This window comes from Oryzias latipes, chromosome 10 (assembly GCF_053564925.1).
Source record: "Oryzias latipes strain Hd-rR chromosome 10, Olatipes_Hd-rR_3.1".
Taxonomy (NCBI): Eukaryota; Metazoa; Chordata; class Actinopteri; order Beloniformes; family Adrianichthyidae; genus Oryzias; species Oryzias latipes.
This window is the reverse complement of record NC_136246.1, coordinates 25,549,069-25,570,334: the sequence shown is the minus strand read 5'-3', so window position 1 is coordinate 25,570,334 and position 21,266 is coordinate 25,549,069. Positions and strand designations below refer to the sequence as shown.

The 21,266-nt window shown below is 37.6% G+C and overlaps 3 protein-coding genes and 1 long non-coding RNA gene across 4 annotated transcripts; 1 reads left to right on the top strand and 3 right to left on the bottom strand.

Moving 5' to 3' along the window:
• Window positions 1–937: 937 nt before the first annotated feature.
• Window positions 938–6,578, bottom strand: xiap (X-linked inhibitor of apoptosis). The gene is made up of 7 exons (XM_004073431.5): window positions 6,419–6,578; window positions 4,557–4,832; window positions 3,888–4,458; window positions 3,678–3,777; window positions 3,285–3,363; window positions 2,997–3,036; window positions 938–1,939 (listed from the first exon to the last, which is right to left on the bottom strand). The coding sequence occupies exons 2-7, from the start codon at window positions 4,797–4,799 to the stop codon at window positions 1,746–1,748; spliced, it is 1,227 nt and encodes a 408-aa protein (XP_004073479.1). The 5' UTR covers window positions 4,800–4,832; window positions 6,419–6,578; the 3' UTR covers window positions 938–1,745.
• A 1,825-nt stretch (window positions 6,579–8,403) lies between these two features.
• Window positions 8,404–12,349, bottom strand: LOC101172988 (E3 ubiquitin-protein ligase XIAP-like). The gene is made up of 5 exons (XM_004073538.5): window positions 12,246–12,349; window positions 10,247–10,756; window positions 9,495–9,594; window positions 9,312–9,411; window positions 8,404–8,557 (listed from the first exon to the last, which is right to left on the bottom strand). The coding sequence occupies exons 2-5, from the start codon at window positions 10,653–10,655 to the stop codon at window positions 8,543–8,545; spliced, it is 624 nt and encodes a 207-aa protein (XP_004073586.1). The 5' UTR covers window positions 10,656–10,756; window positions 12,246–12,349; the 3' UTR covers window positions 8,404–8,542.
• A 2,623-nt stretch (window positions 12,350–14,972) lies between these two features.
• Window positions 14,973–16,938, top strand: LOC144994760 (uncharacterized). The gene is made up of 3 exons (XR_013658392.1): window positions 14,973–15,048; window positions 15,152–15,222; window positions 16,802–16,938. It is a non-coding gene; the product is annotated as an uncharacterized LOC144994760 (long non-coding RNA).
• A 292-nt stretch (window positions 16,939–17,230) lies between these two features.
• On the bottom strand, window positions 17,231–21,190 carry psmd10 (proteasome 26S subunit, non-ATPase 10). The gene is made up of 5 exons (XM_004073430.5): window positions 20,957–21,190; window positions 20,773–20,871; window positions 19,367–19,513; window positions 17,919–18,085; window positions 17,231–17,697 (listed from the first exon to the last, which is right to left on the bottom strand). Exons 1-5 carry the CDS (start codon window positions 21,068–21,070, stop codon window positions 17,544–17,546), a joined length of 681 nt encoding a protein of 226 aa, XP_004073478.1. The 5' UTR covers window positions 21,071–21,190; the 3' UTR covers window positions 17,231–17,543.
• Window positions 21,191–21,266: the final 76 nt, after the last annotated feature.

Here is a 21,266-nt window from a genome sequence, read left to right as displayed (position 1 = left end):
TAATTTATAAATAATCTATTGAACTTTAATAATAATTAACTACAAAACAAGAGGATGTGGTTAGTTTTGCTGGTTTCCATGTTCTAGTCTGTTGATAGAAAGATTTCTAAGTTTCACTCCTAGAAATAAGCCCTTCCATTGGGATGCTTACTTTGCAGCACGCTCATTATCCACTGTCATAATAAAAAACTACATCTCCCCCCAATCTTAATTCAACGTGGGTTCAATACCAGCTTTTAATCAAATCGGTCAGATGTTTCAAGTAAATTTAAATTCTTGGAGAATTAACCTGATGGTTGGCTGTACCTGGGGGAAGAAGCCGTTTGCCAGTGGCAGAAACATAATCTGTTTTTATGAATATTACCCAAATATGCCGCCCACCCGACAAAATGTAATGTCTTACAGAACAAAAAAAATACATAAAAGTCAAACTACAAAACAAGACTTAGCTAAAATATAAAAATGCAATCAAATCATTTAAAATAAATATTAAATTACCAAATTGACAGTTTCTAATTATTTTTTATTTAAAAATCCTAAAAAAATTCCATTCCAAATTAAAAAACTTGAACATCCAAGACAAATATTGTTTGAAAATGTGTCTGAAATTGTTTAAAATTGAAATGTGATGTTAAATCAAACAATAAAAAAAATGTAAATTCAGATGAAACCACCCAATTTAGAATTAAAATTAATTCAATATTTTTATATAATCAAAAATGATTGAAATTTAGATTTCTACCTGTTGTTTCTTCCCCAAAATATTCATTAAGATGATTAGAAAATAATTTCATAAGATAAAAAAAAAATTGTCATAGTTAAGGAACTTTTTTAATTAAAAAAACAGTTTTAGGGAAAAATGGAAGGTAAATAAAGACAAAAAAGTTATTTATTCACTGTTAATGAAAGCAATTGAATGAGTGACGTGTGAAACATCTCACCACACTGGAAGAGTCTTTATTAGTAGTGTTTTTAAAATTTTGCCTTTATGCATTAAAATATCTTTGACAAATAAAGAAAATAAATCAAAGTTTAAAAACTAAATATATGCTTGGGAACAGAAAACTAAAATAAGACAATTTCAAAGCTTTAAAGTTTAAATAAATGCATAGATAGAAACAGAAAACAAATGAAAACGTTACATTTTAAACAATAATAAGAAAAAATTATTGCTTCTAACAAAATCACCTGGATAGAATAATCCTTTATCCCCCAAACTACTGAAAAAATATTATTCAGATACATCTCTAATTCTGCAACATCAACTATCTTTACATATATTATAGTGCATGTTTGATGAATATAGCGTTATATTACATAGTCACTAATGGAATTTTCCTTTTTTTAAGTGGAGATTTGTGTAAAAAAAACAATGAATGAATTCCAGATCTTGGAGCACGGGGAATAGTTTTTATTCCGAGTCTGAAGAAAAAGCACTTTTTATGTTTAAAAACAACTTAAACCCTAAAAATCTTCAAGTTGGATGAAGAAATGCAGATATTGATGTTTTGTGAATGTTTCATCACTACAAACAAACAAATTTTCGTGTTTTCTTGCTGTGAAGAAAACGGCTGTTATATGTAAGTTCTTGCAAACCTGGTTTAGACAAACCTTTAGTTGTATTACTCTTTGTTTTTTCCACCTACATGCTCACAAAAAGCCATTTCTTCACAGACACCCACTTAAAAAATACGTCTCCATTGAAAGAATAGCAGCAACCATGTTAGACAAGAGTCTTTGGTTTCCTAAGCGATGAAGGTCCGGATTTTCTGTGCTATAGCTGCACAGCAGATGGGACACTGGTTGAGCTTATTGGAACACGCCTTGCAGCTGGCCAGATGTCCACATGGGATGAAGACGATGCACGCGTTCTCGTCTAGGCAGATTTTACAGCGCTTTTCCTGCCGCAGCTTCTCCAGCTCCTCTAGAGGGTTCTCAACTGAAAAAAGAAAGGGTTAGTTTTCCACGGTCCCAATTGTGACAATCTCTAACTGTAAGAGCCCAAGCAGGCCACAGGGGGGTGCAGCAGGGTCATGGTCTGGGCATCCTACTTTTTTTCTTTTTTTTTTTTAACTCTGCCGTACTGCTTAGACCATGCTTGAAAATTCAATGTTTTCTATTATTTGTCAGCCCAGTTCGTATGTAATTAATGTAAAATTGCAGAAGATAATGTTTTTTGACTTTTAATTTAACCCCAACAAATGACTGAGCTGAGGTCAGGGCTCTGCAACCTGAAGCTCTGGAGCTACATGTGGCTCTTTGACCCCTCCTTTGTGGCTCTCATATTGAAGAATACTAAAATGTTTTTCATTTTAAAAAGTAACATTCTTTAGACCATACGATACATCAATCAAAACAAAATCGTCTAACGTTTGAAACGATTTGACCACAGCAATTCAGCTGGAGGTCAGTAAACACAACCAGAATTCATACTTAAGGCACGCTGAGACTAGAAGAGATTATTATTGAACAAAATTCAACAATTGCAAGTGCGCCATAGGGTCAAAAATCTAGTTTCATTTTAGCTTGTTAGATTTTTACAAATTTCTGGCTGAGAGGTATAAACAACAATAAATTAAACAGTGTATAGTTGTTGTTTTTTAATCACTGCTGACATCCCAATTCCTACAACAACATTTGTTACATTAAGATGATCATATGTGGTACAGAGAGTCTTTTATCTTGAAAGGAAGTCATGTAAACCTCTGTTAAAAGTTCTCACTATTTCAAACAAATTTATCTTTATGACTGTTTTATTTCTGTGAAAAATCCACAACTTGATTTATATTTACAATAATAGTAACAATAACATGAATGCAAATCAGTGTCTTTTTATGGCTCCTACTGGGTTCCGGTAAGTGAAAAATTAACCTGATTGGCTCTACAAGTGCTGAAGGTTGCAGACCCCTGGCTTAGGTTCTCCTTCTCAAAAGGTTCAGCTAACTAATACCATAGTGTACATTTTTAGATTTAGATACATATCCAAGAATATTTACCTTTCTCCTCTTCAAAAAATCCATTTTGATGTTCTGAAGCCTGGAAACAAAAGGGTCACATCATCACTTTTTGTAAATCCTTTTGTCTGAACTCATGAGAAACGTCTAACAGCTTTTGTTTTAAACACACTCCCCCACCAACTCTTTAACAGAGAATAGGCTAGGCATAATACAAAATAAACCTTCTTTGTTTTATTTAAAAAAAAAAAAACAATTTCTACAAAAACTAGGGAAGTGAAGAAGCTTCAGAAACAGATTTCTTAAATGAGGGGAAATAATATGCCTTACCTGTTGTGAGTATTTAGGTTCTTGTAGCTGAATTGTATTAACAAACTCTTGGCCTTTTTCTGATAAAAGAAAGCTGCATCTAAAATGGAATTTAAAAAAAAGGATGTAAGATACATACATAAATACACTTACATCCCTTGTGCTATCCTAGGCACGTTAACGTTGGGAGTTGGGTCATCTAGACCCACTAGACAGTGAGCTGAACCTTTTTTCTTCAATGATTTGTGATCTTCACTGGTGTCTATGGATTACATGAAATCTTTCCACCTTTGTCCACCTTTGTCATGTAGGGAGAACACGTCAATGGCCATCTTGACCCCATAGGATAGCACAAGGGTTATACGAATACATAATCCTTCTTTTATGGGAAAAAGCAAAGCTGGAGGTTTTTACCCAGGATAATATTTGGCATGTTCTTCCCAAGGATTGTCCTCAGGGTCCCAATCTTTCAAACCACCACCACATCTGAAACAGATCACTTCGTCTCCTTCTCCTAGAATAATAATAAAAAAATATTATGAACAAACATTTAGATTTAGAAAAATTAAAATATTACCGGTACATCTCATTTGTAAAGGGGATGTTTGAACAAACATGCTTTACCTTTGCTGTAGAAGCCAGCTTTAGCAAGCAGCTCGTGGTCAATCGGGTGCTGGACGCGTGCAAAAGTGCCGAGTCGCTCGTCAAGATTTTCCAAATTGACAGGTGTGCGATGTTGGTTTCTGCTGCCAGTCTCTTCATTTTCTCCTCCATCTCTTTCCAGAGGCACATTTCCCACGTCATGACCAAGGATGTAGAAGCAGTGGGAAAAATGTTTTTCATGCTCGTTCCAGGGGGTGTCCCCAGGTTTCCAGCCACTTAGCTTGCCTCCACAACTGAAACACTCCACTTTATCCTCCTTTCCTAAGTAGAACAAACCTGCCTGAGCCAAATCTCGAGGTCTGACTGGAGCAGAACGCGGCCACGAAGAGAAAGTTTCCAGGCGGGCTTCTTCGCTTTTCATATTCCGGTTCCGTGGATATGGAGTCTCATCAACAATGGCTCTTGTTCTCAACTGGTAATCTATATATCCTTCAGTTCCATCATGAAGGCCCCCATTGCTGAGGGGCATATGGGGATTTGACTTAAAACGGTTGAAGTGTGTGCAGCGGAGAAACGTGCACGATGGGGAAACCTGCATGGAAGGAAAATGTTGAACTTTATTATTTAAAAAGTTGAAAAAGAATTGCCCAACATTTCTAAACTATTTTTTTTTTCAACATAAACAATTACCTGTATGTGTCTGTCCACTGGTTGATCTTCCTGGGACCAGTTTTCTACCGTTTTCTGGCAACTGAAGCAGCGTACGCGGTCAGAGACTCCAGTGAAGAGGAAGCCAGCTTCAGCCAGTTGCAGCGGTGACACCTTCTTGCTCCAGCTGGAGTTGTAGAAAGATTCCAGACGATTGTTTATCTTAGAGTAATCAATTGTGGAGTCCGATTCCCAATTCCCATCTTGGCTGGGGTCACACATCATTGAAACAAGTAGCTGTGGCGGTAAACACAAAATCTAAAAGAAAAGAAACATGAAAAAGGTTTGAGTTAGAAGTGTAGAACCTTGAATAATAGATCATGGGGGAATCTCTTTTTTTTTACTTAAAGACCTACTCCGATCATCTTTTGAGCCATTTTTAAAGTGTTCCCAGGGGTCTTCTAATTACCACTATGCCATTTTTGTCCAAAAAAGTGCCCAGATTTTTCTGCAGAGCAGCAGTAGATCATTAGAAATTCGCCTCTGAGTTGTTGGCTGGACTGTTGGCATGGAGCAACGCCGCTTCTCTCCATGTTGCCGAGGGCTCTCTGTTGCCATGTTCTCCTGCTAGCTTCAGTCCTCCTCAGTCATTCAGATTTGTCAAAAATATAAAGTATTCTGGAAGTTAACCAGCTTCCCTATCTTTATGTCCACCTTTGACATCACATCGTGCTAATAAACATTGCATCAGCACGCCTGTGTTTCATGCAATTCTTATTCATGACACATACTAAAGGTGTGATGACTTTTATTCAAGCCTAGTCACCTCCCAGAGGAAATTATTTGTCAAAAACAGAAAGTAGAAGTCAAATATCTTTCAGTTGGACATTTTTTGAGAGTGTGTGTAGATAGAATGGTATGGAATGTCCATTCCATTCATAGTCATAATCTGTCCACATAGCTAGGCTCTTTAAAGTTCTTTTAAGCCGGTAACTCAGGAAACCAGATGGATATCAGTTGAAAAAATGAATGTTTTAGTGAAGGCACAAGGGATGGGCACGAGGGCGGCTCCTGTAGTTAACTTATATGCCAAAGGGTGTAGCAGATGTACTGTTCACCATTCTTAAAGAGCTAATCAGATCATTGATTCATCAAAACACAATGTTGGAACACTGTTAATAGGTTTCAGCGATCTGCCACATATGTTTGTTAGATTATCCAGAAATGTACTAGCAGCACAGTCAAAAACAATCACTGTTTTCTACAGGAGGTTGAGACTCTTGTGTGATATTGTTGCCACACATTAGGACAGTCATATGCTGCATTACTCCTTCTGACAAACACGCTGTACGTGGAACTATTTGGTGCACATTTAGCTGTGACATGGGATTTTATCTGCTGGTGGTGGAGGACTGCATGTGATCTTTGCACTGTCACGTTTTTCTGCCTCAGTGATCAAGTGATCAAATCAAAAGCTAACGGCCATATTTACTACAGTAAATATGCTGTCGCAAAGACAGTTTTGCTGTCTTTGCGACAGCAAAACTGAAATTAACATCTCTAACCGCCCAGTGAGCGACAAATGCGTATGCCGTCATTGTTGTGTTTCTACGAACTATCAACTGCATACTTTGCTCTGTTCACAAAGATTCCACCCACATCATTTAAAGGGCTACACATCACGGATTAAAAATTAATATAAAAGAAAAAAGACAACTGCTGGTGTTTTACAGTGGATAAAGGAATCTTACATAAGGAGTCAAATTATTATTTAAAAGTGCGTACCTTTGCTGTAACTATAGTTTGTTTACATTTCATGTAACATTTGACTAGCTAGCTAGTTAGCCTTGTTCGCTAAGCGCGCGATTACTTTACCAGCGGCTCTAAAAACATAAAATACTTGCATTTCTTTGCTCGTGTAGGGAGGTCTTCGGTTCGTGGTTTGAAAAGGTCCTTGATGAGATCGCCCTGTGAAGGAAATCGGCGTAGAAGAATTCCTTTGGCGTGACCTCCCAAAGTCAGGAAGTAAGAACAGCGTAGTCTTTGACAATGCGCATGCGCATCGTCGATTACGCAAAGAAAGTGGGGGTTCAATGAGAAGATTCCAGAGGTTCTGTTTCAGTTTCGTTATGGAAAAAAATATAAAACATTGTCACTTAAACAGAAAAATTTCAACATGCTTAACAGCTCAAGCCCGAAGATGTTATTGCTAAAGAAAGATATGTTTTTGTAACTTATGCAGTATGTGTTGAAACGTAGATTTGAAAAAAAAAAGAGAGAGAAAAAAAACCACGCAGTCCCGAAAAGCGACTTTTAAGCAAATCTCTAGGTTTTTTTTTTCTTCCCAGGGGGGGTTTCCCTTACAAATATGCTGTTTAAAATCAGTAAAATACACTGTCGACAAAAGAAACTAAATGAGTAAAAAACATTTATAAATGTGTCCCTTATGTCTCAAAGCAAATGCGACATTTATATGATTAATTTATTCAAATTTAGCTTTTTTTCTGTTTTTCAACGTTTGGAGCAAGAATACAAAATGCCACATATTTTGAAGTGGGTTTTAGTCTATGCTTTTATTATGAAGGATGCAGTTTTCTTTAAGATCACACTTTAACTTCTGAAAAGTTGGTGGGACAGTGGTTCAAATTTCAGTGTGTTCTGAGTCATTTTAAGTTCAGCCGGCTGTGAGGCTGCCCTGTCAGACACGCAGCATCCAAACTATACAACTTTAGATATATTTACATTTGGTCACATGAAATAAAAAATAAAACATTTTAAACAGCTTCCAAAACATAACCAATGTGGAATAGGGGAATAGTATTAGGCAGAAGTCATAAATAGGGTTTTAATAAACATCCATTTGTTCAAACAAATCTTCAGTGACATTTCTTTGGTTAAAAAAAATACAGAAAAGTACAGGTAAACCACTAGAAAAAAAGTTGAAGCCACCAAACACAATTTGATGAATTCACTTCAAGAAGCAGTGAAAAAGGGAAAGTACGAAGTTTCTGTGCAGTTTGGTAAGAAACCCCCATGCTGAGTGAGACTTGCTGTTTAGGTGACAAGGCAAGCATCCAACTTCCCCTTATTTGATGTGGGTTAATGGGGAATTACATGGTATAAATTAAACACTCTTTTCACACCCCCGCAAGTTTCTCACCCAAGCTTGGGTCCTCTACTAGAGGCCTGGGAGCTTGAGGGTTCTGTGCAGTATCTTTCCTAGGACTGAACCTTTCTGGACTGAGATGTTTCTCCAGGGATCTGCTTTAGCCACTCTTCTGGTCATTTCTAACATTACAGCCACTCCTCCACCTTAGGGGTTACTGTCCTGAGTGATCGGATAACCACAGGCACCACCGTCAAATTAACCTTAAAGCTTTCTCCAGTTCTTCCAGACTTTCCTCTTTTCTTTGTCCACCTCTACAGTGTCTGGTTGGTTCTCCATGACCATCTTGTCAGTTTGGATCTGGGAGTCCCACAGGATCTTAGCTCTCTCATTCTCTGCCACTTTTAGAGGTGCTTTCCCATTTGTGACCTTGGGGTTTCCACTCCAAATTCTGCACAGATGTACCTGTAGGCTCCAGTCATTTGGTTGCGATATCAGTAGAACATCCCATGGTCCTCCCAAGATAAAATGTATCGCATCCTCTGCTTTCCATTGCTTGGGGCATTCACAGGACACACTGTCGGTTGGAGCCTTGTGCTTCTATTCGTGGATCTTGGATGTTTCATCCTGGATAGTAACTCTAACGCTCAATAGGCCTCAGCCGGCTTCACCTCCTGGCCTCTTTCCCCATTTCTTTATCCAACACAAAAATCAAGACAACCATGGACAACCTTTCTTTTCATCATATTTTATTTTGATCTGACAAAAACAAAAACGGTCACACAATTGGAAAATTTTTATTTTCTTTTATTATTTAAAAAAAAAGGGGGTTCTAAAGGAAAAAAGATGTGATTGAGTGCCCTCCATTCTTGTCATGAAATCCAAAATGCCCAGTTCTAGAGTGGTTTGCTCCATTTTTCTATCACAATGAGGCAACCTACAGAGATGAACACATCAACCACATGTCAGTTATGAATTCAAATATTTCCCTTTCACACACCTAACCTGTCTGAGTGGGATACCATACATTTCTCGTAAAAACAAAATGCGGAACGTGTAGGCGAAACCAAACAGTGAAACTAAAATTACTGAATGAAACGGCTGGCATGTAGTATGCCATCTCCCAACACCCCATGTAAATGCAAAAAAAAAAAAAACTTTCACTTCTTTTTTTTTTTTTTACAGTATTTGGGTTTGTACTGTAAATCAGAATTCTAGATGATGGTTAAAATCCTCAAGCCCTTTAAATAGCATTTTGAGAAATCTAAGGAGGAATCATGAATCACAACTCTCTGATGACAATAAGATTTGAAAGTAAACTTTACAAAACTAAGCTTAGCATTGACCAACAAATGGAAAAGAGACAAATTCAGCAGGTTAACGACTTTTGTCTTTAACAAACTTGCTGTAGTGCTGCAGATTAGATTTAATTTTAATTCTTTAGGCAGCCATCCATGTATACACTTAAACTGGTTAAGACATAAATTATAAGTAAATAAAAATATTATAAAAGTAAAATAATATTTTCATTTGTTGCTTCGTTGTGTTTCTGTTGATCTGACTTAAATATAAAAAGAAAGTCTAGAGTCTTTTTTCTGCAGTAAAATATTTTAAAAGTCATAGACCTCTTTTTGTGTGCGATGGAGCAGAATATATGATTCTTTACAAAAAGTGAAAAGAATATCACTTACATTACGAATAATAGCAGCACTATTTTTTTGCCGTTTGTGCCTATGTAGCTGGATGTTGTTGATGAATGCTTGACCTTTTGTAGTCGCCAGGAACTTGCACCTAAAAAACAGTTAAGTATTGAATGTAAATTAAAGGAAAATAAGGTATAAAAACAGATAAATGAATATGATGGTTCTTTTTACCCTGGGTAGTGTTTGGCATGTTGTTGGAAAGGGTCAAGCTGTCGTTTCCAGTTTTCCAAACCGCCACCACAAGAGAAACACAACACCTCCTCTCCTTTTCCTGTACGAGTACATTTGAAAAACAATTAAAGACCCAATCCAATCATTTTTGATCCATTTCAAAAGCGTTCCTAGTGGTCTTTAAGTCATGATAATGCCATTTTTTAACCAAAATGAAAAAAAAAACTATTTCCAAGGAAATAGTTTCTACAAAGCAGCAGTAACTTATTGGAAATTTGCCTCAGTTGCAGACGGGGCTGTTGGCGCAGAACAATCCCGCCCCCCTCCTTCCAATCCCTGTTGCTGAGAGCTTTCTGTTTACATTCTCTCCCACTAGCTTACATCCCCTCACACCTCCGTCCCAACATTACCGGTGCAACAACAATGACGAGCAATGTCAGAGCTAGCCAGATTCCAGCCCAGATGAGGAAAATGAAGACGCACATGGATCAAGACAAGTGTATACATCGGAATGTGGTGGAGCAGGGACATTGTGGCCCAGAGCATTTTTTCCATCACAAATGAGCTGTTTTTTTAAACAGAATTTTTACACCTGTTTCTGATCCACAATTATTTGAATAAAGAAATACTCAGAAATGCAATGTTGAGCTTACTTTTCTTTATATGTCCTCCATCATGAGAAAAACATTAAAAGCACCAAAAACACAATTTTCATCAGAGTGGGTCTTTTTCCTTCCCAGAAATGTGATTACCTGTGCTGTAGAAACCAGCTTCAGCAAGTTTCTTAGGATCAACAGGGTGTTGGACATCATCAAAGCTGCTAAGCCTCTCCTTTAAAGTCTTCATGCATGGAGGACATCCTTTCTCAGGGTAGCCCTCATCATCCATCTGGAGTGGTACATTTCCAACATTGTGACCAAGAATGAAGAAACAGTGGGGGAAGCTTCTGCTGTGTTCCTTCCAGGCGTCATCTTTAAGATCACTGCCACTCAGCTCTCCACCACAGCAGAAACACTGCACCAGATCGCTCCATCGCACACAGAAGAAGCCGGCTTGAGCCAGATCTTGCGGATCAGTAAAAGGCCACGAGGAGAATGTTTGAAGACGAGCTTTTTCACTCTTCATGAGCTGTTTCACAATGCAAGGTATCCTATCAACCATTGCTTCAAAGCTTGAATGACAGATCAGATCTTCTGTTGCTCTTTGGTCAGTGAAAACAGAGAAGCATGTGGGTAGAGGAGAGGCCACCTTGATCAGGAAACCTAGAAGAAACAGGTTTAAAGGGTTAAAAGGCTAATGAATGTTTCAGTTGCATCAAACTGCATTGATGTAGTATAAAATGAAAAAGATAGATAAAAAGAAAGATCACCATGCTGACAATTTTTATGTTTTTTATTTATTTTTTCTCCATTTGATAATGGATTTTTTTGGCATTGTTTTTTAAACTTTATTTACAAATGTACAAGCAGACAAGAGGGTTTCAACAGTAATGAATTGGAGCGCCAAGTACACTTAACTTAAGGAAAAAGAAAAGTAACATATGAGGCAATAAATGTAAAAAATATAAATATAATAAAGTAAGATAATCTTCACTAACTTCATACATAGTCTTTGGAGGTCTTAAATTCCTCGCCCAAGCTAAATCTTGCCTATAACAATCTGCAGTTTTTATTCCTCTAGCCTGAAGGGCATTCCTACCATCACTCAACTGGTCTCGGCTAAGTAACCGTTGTAAAAATAAATAAATAAAATAAAGCGGTGCAAAGACTGATTATCAGCAGATTTTGATAGAGAAGGGAAAAATGACATTTGAACAAAAAATGTTAAAGAAAAAAAAACAGTTTAAGTAACAATTTTGACCTGAAACTAAATTGTTATGCATATCTAGGTCAATGAAAATACCAAACAAGTCAGATGTGAAGCACGTACTTTCATCTTTTGATCTATTTTACAAGCGTTCCAAGAGGTCTTTTAATTAAGATTACGGTGTTCTTAGCCTAAATCAAAAATAATCTGTGTCGTTTTCTAGGACATAGTATCTGCAGGGTGCCAGGAGTTCATTAAAAATTTGCCTCTGAGTTGTTAGAAGGGAATAATGGTGCGGAGCAACCCCTCCCCCCTCCATTTCACCATAACTGAGCTCTATGCTAACAGCCCCTCACAACTCCAACCGAACATTACCAGTGCAACAAAAAATTGCAAGGAATATTGGAGCTATCCACTTGGAGCAAGATGTCAGCTCAGACGAGGAAAACAAAAAGGTATTGATCTATCTGACTGCAGGTGGATTCATCAGAATGTGGCGGAGCAGGGAGCTTGCGGCTTGCCGTAGTTACAATTCATTCATTTTTCTGCACCTTTCAGGCTCATTTTGTGTGGACTTGACTGCATAACAGTCACCGGGAGAAGTGAAGCTTTTTTAAAGATACATAGTTTGCAATGTTTGATGGCAATTTTTTCCCTTTACTGTGAAATTATCATGCCTCAACAGAACTTGTATATTCACATACCAATATTATTTAGGCTATAAAACACGAGCTGACCATTTTCATCGAGACCTGTAGAAAATTTTAAAAGATCAAAACCAAAAGATATCTAATGTATTGAAAAGCCAGATTCAAACCCAAGTTTATGCTGTACTTTGATTAGACCAAAGAATTCTATTTTCTCAACTACAATAATGGTGCAATTTGCACAGTTCAGGAAAGTACTCAATATAAGAAAACAAAACAAAAATGCAAAAGACGTTACCTTTCTATTCTTGTTTGAAGGTTTCAGGTAAGGATCTTCAGCAGGTAAATTTCAGTCAAGAACTGATGAAACAGTCTGCCACCAAGCCTGTTAAGAAAAAAAACCCACGTTGATGACGCATCTGAATTTAAGGAAGTGCAAGTAAATGTTTAAGGGCTTTGGGAAGGAATTTTCCTTGAGAACCTCATGCCAACTTTTTCATTCACATCCTAGTTATTAAGGAAGTATATTATAATTTAGTTTGTGTTCTGAAAGTGTCAAGAAAATGTTTAATTTTAACCTTTTGAAAATGACATTACTGATGACATTAATTTGTTTAGAAAGGTAATAAATGTGCAGCTTTAAAAGAAACTAGGTTTGAATTTTCTTTAAAGAAATGGCATCCGATTGCTGCAAGCCTGGAGTTTTCATATGACTGCTGCTGCTAGTTTCACCATTGCCACCTTGTGAACTACCACTGCAGTGTTGTTTAAGTAACCTTAAATAACCCTGAAGCTATATCACTTGCCTTTGCCCCACTGTTTGGAACCTATTGGACATCCCAAGCCATTTTATTCTGTACTTGATGTTATAAAGGGTGTCCTACACTATTATTTAAAGCTTTTTGATCCTTTCAAATTTCAAGGTCCTCTTTCAACTTTATAAGAAAAGGGATCTAGTACAAGAAACTACATGACCATCAGTGGAGGCATATCGGAAACAATACGTGTGCAAAATTTAGAAGAAAAAAAACCCACAAGTATAACAAACTGACAAGTCTGCAATGGAAAACACTTCCACATAAAGAGTTCTTCATATAGTGTTGCTGATTGCCTAATCCCTTTAAAGACTGGTTTTACATCACCTGTTAATATTTAAGTGAGCATGAAAGCCTTTTTGAAGAACTTACACAATTTCAACCGTTAGAAGCATTTATTTGTACATTGTACTGAAACTGTAAAAATTGAGCAGAGGGGGTGGCATGATTGGATTTAGGTAGTTCAAAACAAGTTGGAACCCAACTCAATAGAGGTTGTTGAAAGGATGTTTTGCAGGGAGCTAACACAAAAGTCTTACACAAAAGACGACATCGCAGAGAACAATGTCGTTTTAAAGTGGATCCAATTTAAAGTGCCAACAGGTGCAGGGATAAACTGTAAAAAATAAAAATAAAAAGTAAAAAATTGTGTTTTAAAGAGTAACATTTCAGGAGATCCAACCCAACTGCGAAACTTTGACCACCTAGTGGACGAAACCACACGGTTGTACTAAAATATTGAGATATTGAGTTGCTCTGTTGGCAAGGTCTAGTGAACAAGAAAAAAAACATATTTGATGTCTAAGACTCGTGATTTAGGGTATATATGCCAATTTTAATTCAGACAAAATCACGTAAAACCTACATATTTAGCTAAAGGTGGCGGATTGTGATGCCATATGCAATAAATAAAATGTAGCTGAAGTTTTCCACTTTTAATTTTAAGATGCCAATCAGATGCAAACACATAACATTGCAGACATGTTCGTCAAACACTACACAACTGTTTGTGTGTGTGTGAACTGCCTTATTTTGCAATTGTTCTCACACTATATTACCAAAAGTATTGGCTCACCTGCCTTGACTCACATGTGAACTGAAGTGCCATCCCATTCCTAACCCATAGAGTTCAATTTGATGTCAGTTCATCTTTTGCAGCTATTACAGCTTCAGCTCTTCTGGGAAGGCTGTCCACACGGTTAAGGAGTGTGTTTGACCATTCTTCCATACTTGGTGGTGTCACACACTGATGTTGGTGGAGAAGTACTCAGTCTCTGGTGTAATTCATCCCAAGGGTGTTGTATCTGGTTCAGGTCAGGACTCTGTGCAGGCCAGACAAGTTCATCCACACCAGACTCTGTCATCCATGTCTTTATGGACCTTATATTGTGCTCTGGTGCACAGTCATGTTGGAAGAGGAAGGGGCCCACTCCAAACTGTTCCCACAAGGTTGGGAGCATGGAATTGTCCAAAATGTTTTGGTATCTTGAAGCATTCAGAGTTCCTTTCACTGGAACTAAGGGGCCAAGCCCAAGTCCTGAAAAACAACCCCACACCATAATTCCTCCTCCACCAAACTTCACACTCTGCAGAATGCAGTCTGAAATGTACCGTCCGGGCTGCTTAGGGGGGCATCGGCGCCTCCAGGAGCTGCTGCTGTGGCGGCCGGTTGGGTATAGGAGGAAAAGGACCCCAGAAAGGGGAGACACCAGAAGGGAAGCCTGGCTAGAAGGACTAGAAAGAAGACGGAGCAACACTAATGTTCACATGCCAGAAACTTAAAAAGAAAAGCCAGCTAAAGACTTTTTCACTCTGCCATGGAAACCCATTCCATGATACTCTCTGAGTGCTGTACTTGGGCTAATCTGAAGGTTACATGAAGTTTGGAGCTCTGTAACAATCGACTGTGCAGATAGTCGGCGATCTCTTTGCAATTTGCTTCAGCATCTGCTGCCCCCTCTCCATCAGTTTACGTGGTCCACCACTTCGTGGCTTAGTTACTGTTGTTCCCAAACTCTTCCATTTTGTTATGATAGCGCTGACTGCGGATTATTCAAGAATGAGGAAATGTCACAACTGGATTTGTTGCACAGGTAGCATCCTGTGAGAGTTCCGTGCTGGAATTCACTGATCTGGGAGCGGCTCATTCTTTCACAAATGTTTGTTTAAGAAAAAAAACCAGTCTGCATGTCTGAGTGCTTGATTTTATACACCTGTGGCCAGGCCAAGTGATTAGGACACCCGATTCTGATCATTTGGATGGGTGAGCGACTATAGGAATACAGTGTATGTCAATTTTCATTGCTAGACCATTTTGCTATAAAGTTCTAGCTAGGATTTCAAAGTTGAAGCCTCACCTCCTAAATTTAAAAAGCATTTTTTCTTACAGCTCCTTACAAAGGAATTTAGCAGAATTTGAGATTCTGTGTAGTCCAAACAGACGTCTAGACACCCAATACGGTAAATATTGCTTTATATTAAACAGGGACCAAAAAAAAGGTTTGCTATAGTGGAAAAGCTTCTCTTTCCTACTCATCAAAGTCCCATTCATTTGCTATGAGGGTAAAGTTTCTTTAAAGAGTCTAATCAGCTTTACAAACTTTTGGTGTTTACATGTTGACAGCTTCTTTGTTTTTTTTGTTTTTTTTTGAAGAAGTGAGACAAAACTGTGGCAGAAAAAATAAAAATAAATTCTTTACGTTTTCCTGTGATGAGGGCTGCTTGGAGAATTCCAAAGCCTTCCTCTCCTCTGCACTACAGTTCCATCTAGTGGCCAACAGGTGGTATTACTCTCACTTTGTGGCAGTTTTTTCTCACTGAAATTCTTCACATAGTGCTTTTTTAAACATCCTGTTTGGTTTCAGGAGAAGTTACAAAGGTACTATGAAAATTTATTTCATTCCATGACTTTAAACCTATGAATGCATCTGGTGAGGTTTCAAGACTAATATTATTCAGGATTTTTTTTATGGGATGTACTCTGAGGTTTTTAACTGGTGCTTATAAAGGCTGATTTGCTTAGTCACATTACATGCTGTTATTCAATTGTCATATAGCATTTTTCCTCAACAGTAGGGAATAGGAAAAAAAGAGGCTAGAAATGTTAAAAACTTAACCCACTGCTACATTTACTAATCTAACATTTGTAAGGAACATGGAACTTCCACAGTAATCAGACAGGATGTCACTGTTGGATGGAAAACATCTCAGCTTTATCCAGCAGTTTTTATCCAACTGCCTTAACCCTTGTGCTATCTTAGATGACCCCACCCTTATTTTGACGTGTTATCCCCACCAAGGAATAAACCTGGACGTCTTCTTAAAAACTATGATACTGTTGAAGTTTTCTTCATCAACTATTTTTATTATAATTTCTCTGGTTTTTAACCATTTTAACGCATATTGAAGCACTTTTTATGTAGTTTTATGTATCATTTTTAGTAGTAAGTTATTTTTTTTAAAGGTATGAATGTTGCACTGACCAGGAAGCCCTTTTAATTTCATTGTACGTATGACAATGACAAATAAAGATCTATTCTAGCTTGCATCAGCTGATGTTAGAAACTACAAAACCAGAGATGTTGACACCAATCATAAAGATATTTGAGATCCATTTATTCGGGCGTTTTAGGCCTTAGGAGTAAAACACAGTGAACTCTTTCTTTATCAGAAGAACAGCTCTCTGTTTCACAAGAAGCTTTCTGTTTTAGATGGGTCTGGTTTTCTAAAAGGAGGCTTGACATGTCCTCTTTGTTGACCAGCATTTCAGCTCCCCCGTACATCCACGTCTTTGGCATTGATGTTTGGAGTACTAAGAATTATTTAATTATCATCCTGTTACATATTTCTGTGCTTCATGTGGAGAGAACACCGATTAAGCTTTGGCGTAATTCCAATTAGGAAGATCTACCCCACTTCTAGGAACTGTGTGCTGCTGTTATTACAATATGCAGTCATTCTGACCCATAACTAAATTGCCTGCCATTCTTCTTAGCCAATCACCTTTACAGTCATGGATGTTTCCTTCTCCACATTCCAGAAGGCTTTGCTGGCCCTCCTCCGTCCACCACGAATGATGCATTGGAATGACCTGGTCCATAAGACGTCATCAGCCAACTCACCCAAGATTTATGTATTTGCCCATTTCTACACATCTCTCTGTATCACAAATAAATCATTACTTATATTCCTAAGATCTCTCCTTATCGGAATGTGATTGAATCCTGTCAGTGTCTGGTATGTTCTGACCTGGACTGTACATGAAAACTCTTTATCCATAAAAGGGCATCGTAGAGTCTGGTAATCTAACATCTCCAAAACTATGATCAATTAATGACGTCCTACAGAAATTCTGTTTAAAATACATAAAAATTATATATAAAACATGATGAATAGAAAAAAAAACTCTTTAAATGTTGGAAAGCAGATTCGTTCACGATTATTTGTGCTTTTATACACCCACACACACTTATTCTAAAGACATTTTAATCAAAACTTTTATGGCGTTGCTTTTACGCAAAAAATATTTAAAAAACAAAACCAAAAATACATAATTTTTTTTATAAACACTACACAAAGTTGGAAACTTTTTTGAGCTTATCCCAAGCCTGAAAATCCCACCGGTAGGTGGAGCAGAACAATCCAACATTTTCTCCAGGACACTGTTGTGAATTCTACCTGACAAAGTTTCACTACAAACCAGTGAGCTGCAGGACAAGTCTCACTCTTGTGAGCTGGAGATGGAGGCGGTTAAAACCACAGCCAAGAAGCCAGCCGAAATATCACCCCTCCACCAGCCGACGAAGGATGTTTCCTAGTCCACCCTTGGCGATCTGAAGGGGTGTCTTCTCCTCCTTATTCTCAATGTAAATGCTGGCCCCGTGTTCCACCAGCAACTTAGCGGCTTCTACGCGTTCCTCCTCGCATGCAAGGTGACTAGAAGAGGGAAAAACACAGACGAGGATTTATAAGAACAAGAAAATCTTTTCCTGATGGTGGTTGTTGTCTAAAGAGTCTGGATTTCTAACTACATTTTGAAATGTAGAAAAATCAGTCCCCTCCTAATGAAAGAATGCTTTTACAGGAGATTGATTTACTTTTTTTTATTTATTAAAAAGTATCAGCAACCACAAAGCTCTTTTCTGTTTGACACATACAGAGGGGTGTTGCCCTGGCAGTCCTGGATGTTGGTGGAGGCACTCTGTTTGAGCAGCAGCTGGATCAGGCGGTAGTTGCCTTTGGCAGATGCTCTGTGCAGAGGGGTCCACTCCAACTTGTCTGTGGCATTGGGGTCTGCTCCGTTTTCCAACAACATTAAGGCAATCTGCGAACGGAGGATTGCGTCAGTCTGATACCAGAGATTTTAAGCTCCGTGACTCCCCACAGGCAGGAGGTCCACTATCTGATCCTCTCGGTTTGCTTCCGACAACATGACGCACTCGTACAGTTCTGTGGATTAAACCCTGTAATGAAGGGGAGGCTAAAAAGTTCTGGAAAGAATGGAAAAACCCTCATCATCACAAAGGCTCACTGTGTTCATTCTTAGTAAGGATTCATTGTGACAGAATGATTTTATTTGGTTGTTTTTTTTGTTGATCACAGTTTTATGCCCATCTAATGAAGCATTTAGTATCTAATTCTGCTTCTTTTTATCCATCTTCAACTCCCTGGTGCAAATTAAGAGACATTTTTAATTTTTCTGTATATTTTATATATATTTTACAAGATTTTACCTTCAACAGTTGATGAAGGTTATCATTGAGCATTTAATATATCCTTGGAGAACCCAGGAACTATTTTATTCAGGGTTTTTCTGTTGTATCTGCCTGTTCCTTTAGGGTAGGAGCAGTTAACAGCAGCCAATACAATTATCCAGAGGCCAAAATTGATCTAGTTGTTCTCCAAGATTCATAATCTGTAGATATTTTAAACCCGATTTCTGTAGGACTTCATTCATTGATCATGGGCTGCACTTTTATGACTTTACTAACATAAAGATGGACACACAAGTTCCCACATGAACTCACACACAAAAAGGTGTGACTCAGATGACAAATGTACAGATATACCACTTTAGGTGTCAAAGTGAGGGCTGTGAATAGCCTCATAACTCCCAAATACACAATAAATAGATACACAATCTAACTTGTAACTTATGTAGGAACTATATTTTTTAACTAATATTATTTCTTAGCTTTTAAAATTATCAGTTAGCTGACAGGTAACTAACAAAATGCATTACATTGTATTACCTTTAAGCAAATTCTATTGTTTAAAGGTGATCAGACCATCAAAATAATGTAGTTTGTAAACCATAGTTTGGCTCTAAGTCATTTTTTTATCTATTAATAATAAAAACCTTAAGATTTCTTCTAGAGGAATTATCAATTTTTTGCTAATGTGACTCTAAAAGGAGCGGCCTAAAGGCAAAACATGGGTAGGAAATGGTGCATTTCCTTTGGTTAAACACTGAAATTCTGACTCGGAGCAGCAGTTGTGACTGTGCCGACATTCACATCATGAAGATTCCATCTTTTACATCTTTTTACATTTGGAATATCCTAGCTGGGATTTCCTGCAGATTACTGCAACCACTGAACGTTACCTCGTATCTGTCTTTAGAAGCAGCATAATGCAGAGGCGTGCATCCGTTCTGATTAACCGAGTTCAGCTGAGCTCCTTTGGAGATCAGAGCTTTCACTATGTCCTCTCTGCCTGCAGATGCAGCAATGTGCAAAGGGGTCCATGAGGCCTGCAATACAACAAAGACGAAGAAAGAATCAACTATTCTTTTAGTCATATTTTAGAGTAAAGGGCAAATAAATCCAATTTTTTTTTAACGTTGATTTATTTACACACTTTATTACAGTATGAGGAACTCCCCTGGTATGAAGCATTTCACAAATAATGACTGCAAGTCAAAGCCAAAAAATAACAGCTACAAAAACACTATTGGTGTAAATTCAATTACAAAATGGAGAGCATACGTTTCATCTTTTTAAAGAAAAGAATTGGATTTTATAAATATATGAGTATATATATGAGTTTTAGTTTTCTTAGTGGTGAGCCCAAACACTAAATCGACTGGATTAAGATTGACATATTCTAGATCAGGGGTCACCAACCCTGTGCCCGCGGGCGCCAGTGCGCCCGCGAGCACCCCTTGTGGCGCCCGCAGGGAATGCACCCCCAAAATATATTTTATTTTTTTATTGAAGCAAATATTCAACAAACAACCACGGCATGTTTGTCAATGACAACAATATCAATTCTGAGATAAAGGTAGACAAAGAAAACCCAAATATGTAAACAAATATAACTTAAAAAATAATCAATAAAAGTAAGGGTCTATTACAAAAGTTTAAATAGATCATATAAATTACACAATTTCTGGACATTCTTATGATTCATGCAATGTAAAGATTTTGAGAATAGGTTGAGGTGGTTGAGTAATCCATTAATGTGAGGATTAATATTCCTGTCTGTTTTTATTTACATTTATGTTTAAAAAGTTAAAATTAAGTTAAAGTTTTAAAGGTTTAAAAGTTTAGCTTCAGTGTGTTCAATAAATATTTATCTTGTTCGGCTGCAACCTAAAGTCTGTTTTGAATTTAGGCTCCCTCTGCAACTGAGTTTGACCCCCCCTGTAATACGAGTCTAGAAAATTCATGCATGTTTTTGTGTGTAAAATGAGCAAATAAAAATAGGGCACACAAAAGGAAGTCCTCAAATTGTGTTGGTTTTTTTTGGGGGGGGGGGCTAGGAGGTTTTTAGTGGCGCCCTTCATACCACTTGGTGCCCATGAAATAGCCCTCGGTCTCAAAAAGGTTGGTGAACCCTGTTCTAGATCATATTTAATGATTGAAAATGAACAAAATTCAAACTTTTTTTGGGGGGGGCTTCAAATCTATCAGAGATTTAAAGAATTGATATTGCATTTGAAGTGAAAGTCGATTAGATTTTTGTTTATTTAAACACTTCCTGAAATATAAACATTTCAAAACCACCTACATCATCTTGCAGATTCACTTCGACTCCAAGATCGAGGAGGAACTCCACAATGTTGGTGTGTCCAGCAGAACAAGCCCAATGAAGAGCTGTTCGGCGGTCCTGAAAACACATTTGTTTGTTTTTTTCCAAAAGCACCAATTAAATACAAGGTACAAATGATGAACAGGATCATAAAAAAGTTTACCTGATCGGTTTTGCAGGCGAGTGTTTTGTCAGAGAGAATACACTGTTTTAATTTGTCGAACTGTCCTGTGTACGCATAATTACAAACCTCCACATTTGACACCGACCCCTCCATTTACAAAATGACCTAAAGTATTGTGCAAAATTTTGAATTAAGATAGTGAAGTAACAGCACTCGTTGTTTAGCTTTGAAACAGGAGCAATGACTCAGGAAATCGTGTCTCCTATATCCTGACCGATGTCTTTGCTTCTTCAAAGTAAAAGCATCATTCTGTAGTTGCGTTTAAAATCAAAATATTTAATATGAATTA